The sequence below is a fragment of the Diplotaxodon limnothrissa genome, linkage group LG11 (assembly GCF_057381915.1).
Source record: "Diplotaxodon limnothrissa isolate DT_005_m linkage group LG11, D_limnothrissa_male_GT1.1, whole genome shotgun sequence".
In the NCBI taxonomy this organism is placed as follows: Eukaryota; Metazoa; Chordata; class Actinopteri; order Cichliformes; family Cichlidae; genus Diplotaxodon; species Diplotaxodon limnothrissa.
In genome coordinates this window covers 12,009,414-12,017,662 of record NC_140606.1, presented here as the reverse complement: position 1 = coordinate 12,017,662, position 8,249 = coordinate 12,009,414, and the positions used below count along the sequence as shown (strand labels likewise).

The window sequence follows — 8,249 nt, the reverse complement described above, 5'->3', positions numbered from 1 at the left end:
CAAGCGGCATGTAGGAAGAGCTGAAACTGCAAATGAACAAATGAACACAAGGAGACTGGATTTATTCCTGGAGGTGGAAACAGTATTATTCTTTGAGTTAAACATCTGTGGATGTATCAGCAAGCTGCAGTTTTCATCCAAACATGGAAATGTAATTATATTGGCAGGCTTTTATGGCAATAGTTTTGCTGTCAGTAGAAGCAAAGACAACAAGCTTGCTGATTTGATCTTGAAAGGTCAGCTTCCTGATTTTTTTTCTTGCGATACTAGTCACTATGCTCTAGGGATAGACTGATTTTATGCACATACACATGCTCACCAGATCCTATTTCCATATCTTCTTGAGTTGCGTTTTATGTTTAACCCAAGCAGAATGCATGCTATCATAAGTATAATAAACACGATACTAGTTACACATCAGCATACATAGTAACTGTGCACATGCTAGAACTGGCATTTAGCTTAAAGCACAGCTGAAAAAATAGAAACACACAATCATTCGAGGCAGTATAGATGTAAATGTGCTGAATATTTCCATTGCATTGTTCCAACGTCGTAGAAGAAAAACAAACCGCTTTCTTGGCTTGGTGAAATTGTTCTCAAGGACACACTCTGCGCCACCTAGAAAATTTACTGCAGCAAACTTGCAAGCAATCATTATTTTCTATAATTAGAGGTAAATGCATAGGCATAATAGGGGGAAACAAGCATACATGGAGGCCATGCATGACAAATAACCACATTAGTAATTTGATACAAATTAAATCAATAGATCCCAGCAGTACTGTGTGATTTACAACAGAAGGGGCTAAACAGCGAGGTGATCAAGAGGTGAACAAATCCTATGATTTGTTGTGCAATACGTCTGCATTACAGGCATCTGCTAAGCTGAGGAGGCATTGAGCGCAATGCAAATCTCATGGTAATGGTATTGTTAAAGCAGCCACTGTGTAACCACATCACTGGCAGGGGCACAGCCTCTGCCATTGCAAACAGCGCATTAAAAATTCACTGTAGTGGATGATCAAAGAGGCTGAGAGAGACACAGGGAGAGAGATGTAACCTGCATTGCCTCCTTGCAGCGGCTGAGTGGTTTTACTGTAAGATTGATCTAACCGATCACCTCATTTCCTCTCTCATCCACCATAGCAGCCAAAGCACTGATAGTTTATCCGTCTGAGAAAGTGATTTTAAGGTGCCAAGTACAACACAGGAAATGGCCCTGCAGACGTTCTTGTATCTGGTTATGGCAAGCCTTATTGCCGACTGTGGGATGAGGCAGCTAAAGAGACATCACTGAGGTTTGCCAGCGAGGGAGTGACAGAGCAATTCTGAGGACTGTTTCAGTGTCAGCCATGCAGAACACGGCTGACCAGAGACGTAAATCGATTTGACATGGAGCAGTAGTTGTGGTATTTTCTTGTAAGAATAGGGTTTTGTTCAGTCTTACTACACAGCATAGGAAACTGCTGAACCGCTGAGGCTTACAAAATGGTATGGCACAGGCGAAAGAAAGACAAGACAGTACTGAGTAGGAGGGACCATATGGTAATAAAGTTAGCTGAAGAAAAAACACACACAGGCAGCATAAAAGTATTTTTCAAAAGCTTTGATGTCATCTAAAAGTGAAACCGCGGGAAGGGGCTTGGATGAGCCTGAACAAGGATGTTCTTGGAGTCTAAATGTAAAACAGCCCAGCTAAGTGCATCCATAGCAGTGAGCTTTGCGGACAATGAGCTTTCCAAAAAATCCAATATGCATATTGACTAAAAATATCCTGTCTTAGTACGGTGGTGGAGGGAAGAACCAAGAATGAAGTCATATCCCCGAAGAGTTTGGCTTTAGCTTTCTCCTCCAAAGCAATCAATCAGAATGGAAATTTTTTTTGTGGGCCTCACTCTCCACTGATAGACAGAGAGCAGACACAGGATAGCCATGAATGTACAGTATCTAATATGTATGACCAATGAGAGCCAGTTGTTTCTGTTTTTTCGTTAAAAGACACAGAAACCACCAAAAATTTACACAGCCAACAATTGAAGAAGAATTAAACGTTTTAGGAATTAGCAGTTTGATCACCAAGTTCTGTGACTTTGCCCATAAAAATCCCAAATCATATCCAATTTAAAGTTGGCTAATCTCCCCTTGTCCTTGTGGCCCTCTGGTCCGCTTCCAGTGCGGTGGGTGTGTTCTGATTGCTCAAACTTGCACACAAAACTGACCTCTCGTGCACGTTCTGTGTGGAGAATCTGATGTGTGGAGAGGCCAAAGAGCAGTCTTCAATGGAAAAGTCTCCAATACTGGAAGCTAGAGAAGGGGCATCGAGGCAGCGGGTGCATGCTTGTCATTTTGTTGACATTTACGATGTTTTATGGTGTTGTGCAGCATGAATTTGACCCTGCAGTTCAGACTGGTAAAATGTATTTCCACTATGACATCCTAATACATCTAAAGGAGAACATTTGATGATGGACAGACATAACCGAAAGTCTTGGCCCAGATATCTGCTGGCTACATCCCCCAAAACTTAGCCATTATCTCTAGAGGCTCAGTCAGCAGACTAGCTGGTGGGTTCTCAGGTTTCCTGCGCTGAATGCAGGACTTTAAGATAAAAATACATCTTCCCCCTCTTTTAAAAAAACTGAGGCATTAATCAGAATACTGTCATGTGCTTTGAATTTACTATTGTGAATTGGCGCTATGTGTACATATATATATATATATATATATATATATATATATATATATATATATATATATATATATATATATATATATATATATATACATATATATATATATACACACACACTTATATATATATATATATACATAATATAGCTTTCTCATCCACTGCCTGCATTTAAAACCTCTGTAGACCATCTTTGGACTCTGTGTCCACAGAAACAGTTTGAAATGAAATTTTCAGGTCAGCAACTCTTTAATCTAGAAAAGGTGACATGAAACACCTATGCCAACTCATATAAATACACCCATACTCACACACATACGTGTAGTCTTAGCAATGACAGGATGGGGAGTGTAATATCACCTTTGGGAAATTAGCTGATGGCAGCAGTTTGACTGCACCTCAGCCTTACCCGAAAGGATCGACTTACGGAGAAGTCAACCAAATATCAATAAGGGTGATTTAGCTGTGCACTGCTGAAGGATAAAGAGCTTATGCATGAAACCTCTGGAAATACACTTGAGCTTGGCGTGTAAAATGCTGTCGCTTCAAGCAAATCCCCTGATTAAATCCCCCGAACACATTTAGTTGGCTGTATGAGGGGAAGCCCGGTGTTGGCTGTGAGGAGGAGGACAGAAAGAAGAATGGGAGATACAGAGGAAAAATGGGAGCAGGAAAAGAATAGTATGTGAAAACCTACAGCATAATGCATTATATACCACACATGATGCTCTTTGATGTGAGTTTGATGTGTGCCCCCCTCTGGGATTTATGGCCTTCTGTGTGTTACAAGAGTGACATTGTCACAGATGTTGCAACATTTGTAAATTAAAGGCAGTGCAGTGTTATATTTCTGGATTTTGATCCAATTGCTCAATAGTATCATTCAGAATTTTTGGCAGTGGCTCCGTTGGTGTTGACCTATCAGTGATGAACAGGTTTCATTTTATGTGGAATTACTGGGGAGTGTGAAAGAAAGAGGAAGTGGGAAGAAATGAGAATCTAGCAACCCAACTTGGATGTTGCACTTCACCTCCTCAGCCAACGAGACCAGGAAAGCCCTCTCATTGAAATATGATTAAGATTTACAGCTCCTATGAAGAGAACAGGACAATTTGCCTTATTTGGATCATTAATTTTTATTACCTTTCCTGGAAATGTCTGCATTTAGTGTTTTATTGCAATTTTGAAATGTAATGGTTGCTCTTCAGGGATGTACACACAGGAAATTAAATGCTCTAATAACAAAAACTTGCATTAGTCCATTGTTGACAAAATCCGGGCTCATACATAAATGTCTTTTGCTTAATCTTACCATCTCAGGCCATTTTTCCATCATCTCCCATCTTCCATCAACTGAATGTCATTCAGAATGCATGTATATGCTCTGACAGTATATAGAAGCAATACAACCGAACAAAAGCACAGCAACAGCCCCGAGCTGTTTACCATCGACTAATAAGCCTCCGCATCTCATTAATAGAGGCTGACTCATGTCGTTTTGAATGTAAGCCTTGAAATAGGGTCACACAGCCCGAGAAAAGAAAGGACAAGAAACTAAGGTAACAGTAAGAGTCACTTGAACTCGTCTTGCAGAATGCAACATTTGGCTGTTCATAAGAATATATGCAAATAAGAATTAGCGCTTCATGCATGATTTATGAGCCTTAAGTGCAAAAAATGACTTTTTTTTTTAAGACAATTGTGTGAGATTTTTAATAGGTTTTTTTTCAGCCTGCATTAAAAACCATCAAGGAGAAACATAAGGTTATTTTAACTCAGACTAAGCCTAGACCAAAGTGAATTCCTCCTTAACCAAGAGACAGAAGCAGGTCTTCACCTTGTCAGGTCACTAGAGCATTAACATTTTTAGCAAGTCTGCACAGGATAAACCTCTTTTCCTAAGCTCTATGTGCTCACCTGCATTTCTTTTCTCTCTCTCTTTTTTAACTCAGCAAATCAGTGTGATAACATCAAACATAACCTTTTAAAAAAGAGTGAGACATCACTTAAGAGAGGTAATTAGCTCTTTGAAGTAGTGACAGCTTTCCGTTTGGGAAATAGGGCAGCGCTTTCATCTGTGATTAGCTGTTCTTAAGTCCATCCTCAGGTAGCAGAAGATGGAAAGAGACTGGTAAGCACAGGCTTGCTCAACCTTGAAACGTAACAGGCACTTGGGTTGTGGTCTTTTGGGACCCCTCCCGCAGGCGTGTAAGTCTAAAATATGCTGAAGGTCTGCAGGGGGAGGGGAAGTCTGCTGTGGCAGCGAGAAGGTGAGGCAAGAAGCTGAGAAAGAGGAGCAGGGCAGATCAACAGAGAGCAGAGGAAGGTGCAGAGTGGATGTGATGGCTGTCAACTGCAGTCAAATTTGTCATAACTATCAAATCAATGTGCAGCTTTGGCTTAGATGCATGAAGCCAGCCTTACTGGCTTACCTCAGCACTGCACCAGAGAGGGACTGTCACTGGATATTACCATGTGGACTGCTGAGCCTATTCGCCCATGTGACAGTAAACAGGGACAACGATACATCCCGTCTTACTCCCACTTTCCTGCTCTGGGGACACAAGCATCCCCCTACTTCCTGAAATGTGCCTATGTGCAATTTTGGTGTTTGCATTATATATGAATAACCAACGGAATAACCTTAGTAATAAATGGAAGCTCTCAGGGATTGTATCTTGAGCCAAAAATAAATAAATAAATACAATGTTTGTGGCACAAAGCTCTTAATGCTCTCCCTGCACTTTTTTTTCTAATAGTTTAGTCATAAAAAGATCATTTGGGAATAATTTAATTCCAAATAATAGATTTCTGGTAATAACTGCTTTGGATGCTTTTCTTGTTCACTCTTTTTGCCACGTGGAAATGTAACTGGAGGCTTGATCTGTTGCTACACTATTAGATAAAAATGTTGCAAACTTACAGTTTGAAATTATAAGTACAGTATATGTTAGAGAATGACAATGTGAATGGTATTATATCCCAGTTAATCACAATTCTTTTATATGCAGAGCAGCAGCTTAGGTAATAGTTTCCTCCACTTCATCTTCTAAGGAATACTGCCCGGATGAGTGGCTGGGACTGGATCTAGTTTTCAGGTTGATCGAGCCGTACAGTTTGGCCGAACGCTTGGAATAAGCGATGACCTTTCTTCTATACATCTCTCCCTTCCACATGGAGATCATCAGCAGCGTGGAGAGCACCACGCCGCCCAGCGTGAGCAAGCAGAGTCCCGCGATGACGCAGCGATCCAGGTGGGCACCTATCCGGGCGCTTTCCATCTCCAGCTTCTCCATCTCTCTCGCCGACACGCTATCGCGGTCCACCACCACATCCCTGGGTACAGCGTAGGAGATGATCACCAACGAGATCCCGGTTACCAGGAACGTGACTGCACTGATAAAGCCGTAGTCAATAGAATTCCCGGAGCCCTCCCCGAAGGAGAGATCATCCTCGGACATAAAAGAAAACTCGGGGAGAGTCTCAGAGCAGGGCTCGCCGTTGCGCACGGCTCTGTGAGTACTTTTGCAACTAGACTCCGGGCTGGCCAGTCGCAGGTTGACATTCTCGTCGATATAGGTGAAAGATGTCTCTAATTCCTCGTCGCAACAAACTCGAATTTTTTCCTCACCGAGGTGACCAAGTTTAATCTCCGCGCCCGCCTTGCGCTGCGCTGTCCTTGGTGTTGAAAGACACCGGCCATGGCAGCTGCGGACCGGGTTACAGGCGCCCTCCCCCGGGATCGCTCCTCCTGTTGATCCACTCGACTTGCGGGCATGCAGCTTGGCCGAAACGCGGTCAAGGGCGTCGGAAATGTCGGGCTGTTTTCCTCCCTCCTTTGCGGGAAGCAGCTCTGGGGAAGCCATTCGTGTTTCACCACCCGCTGGTTCACTCTGAGCCTTCCTCCCACGATGTTTTCACTCCACAGCATCCCTATTAAGAACACACACCACGTCTAAGTTTAACGGTGCTTATAAATGAGATTCATGTCATTGTAGATAGCATTCTTCTTTTTCTCATATTTCATAATTCACGAATGCGCTAAAATTTGTGCGTAAAATGAAGAATACACATATAGTTAAAATAGAGTAATGCTGACGAAAAAACCACTTTAAAGTTGATGAGATGGTTTAAGAATGGACCTTAAAAGGCGCTTATATGCCAGTGCTTAGCCAAATGACTCTTAATCCAATTAGGTAAGCAAAACGTACAAATCGAGATTAAGCTATCTATTTTAATTCTGTTTTAAAATATACAGTGCTTGATCCATAAACACCTTTGTGAAACTGAGCTATAACTAATCCCTGCAAGCAGAGAGATTCATAACCACTATCAGCCCGAGTGCATATACTTACAGTAAAAAAGCATCAGTAGCTTTAAATAAAAGCACCACTAAGATATACCCTAATCGTCCTGCACACTTAATTTGGATTCAGCGTAAGATATGAGATGCTCCTCTGCATAAGGGTTGGACCAGCGATGCATATTTTTTCTAATCCCTGACTAAAAAAAACACACACAAAAAACCCCTCAATCCTCCTCAAGCTGCATTAATAAACAGAAATAAACTCACCGCGTTACTTAAGCATCCCTTTCGACTTCTCTCCGTCACAGCGGATGATACCACACAACGGAGGCAGACAAAAAAAGCCTTATCGGTAGATATGCTTTGAATATATTCTGAGCTTGCTCAGTGCTTTGGCAGACCGGCTGCACTGAGGGGAGCTCTCCCCTTAGTCCCTCCCACACACACACAGCCTGCGACGCCCACGATGTGGCGCTGAAAGGAGCGCTGCTATCTGTGAGTCGATTGCGATCGCTGTCCGTCAACAGAAACCAAGACTTGAAGGGCTGAGGGAAATCCTTATGAATGGCACCGAAATGCCAGTTAATAGTTGTAAAGCGCACTATACTTGGAAATATCGTAAATAATGTATAAGCTCAAATGCCATCAACAAATTGAAAAAGAAAAGTCTCTTGGTGAAATTAGGAGTTTAGGAAAGATTCCCAAGGTCTCTATGAAGGCAATGTTAAACCCCCACAGAGACAATTCATACAGAGATGCTAATGCAGTAGAGATAAGGGAATTAAATTAGTTTACAGTGGGGACTCCTCGGCTTACTGGGATAGGTCTGGGCACTGGGTCAGTACTCTGGGCTTCTTGTTGTTGTTCTGCTGAGGGGAGCTGCTGTCTTTGGAAATAGCCTTTGCTGTGATGTGTGTATAACTGTTCTGCAAACAAAGGCTGGGAGGGTCAGACTTTTCAAAGTGTTACTGTTTTGTAACAATGATTGATGTCATTCATGTCACCTGCCAGTGCTTTTAATGTTGTGGGTGACCACTAATGATTTATATAAAAACAAAAGTTTTTTCTGTTTGCTTTGCTTTGGCAATAAGGCTCTAGTGATATTTCAGCTGATGTTCTGTCTGCTAATCATCTTTGCTTTCCAGCAGTGATGCATCCTTTTGCCAGGACATCTCTTTTTAAACCACACATTTCATGTGTTGACTTTTTTAAACTAGTGGCAGGCGAAATGTGGGATGGAAAGAGGGGGAA

The 8,249-nt window shown here is 42.0% G+C and overlaps 1 protein-coding gene across 1 annotated transcript; it reads right to left on the bottom strand.

The window, feature by feature from the left end:
* Positions 1 to 5,712: 5,712 nt before the first annotated feature.
* Positions 5,713 to 6,567, bottom strand: tmem74 (transmembrane protein 74). The gene has a single exon (XM_085365111.1). The coding sequence runs from the start codon at positions 6,556 to 6,558 to the stop codon at positions 5,713 to 5,715; it is 846 nt and encodes a 281-aa protein (XP_085221237.1). The 5' UTR covers positions 6,559 to 6,567.
* Between the last annotated feature and the right edge of the window lie 1,682 nt (positions 6,568 to 8,249).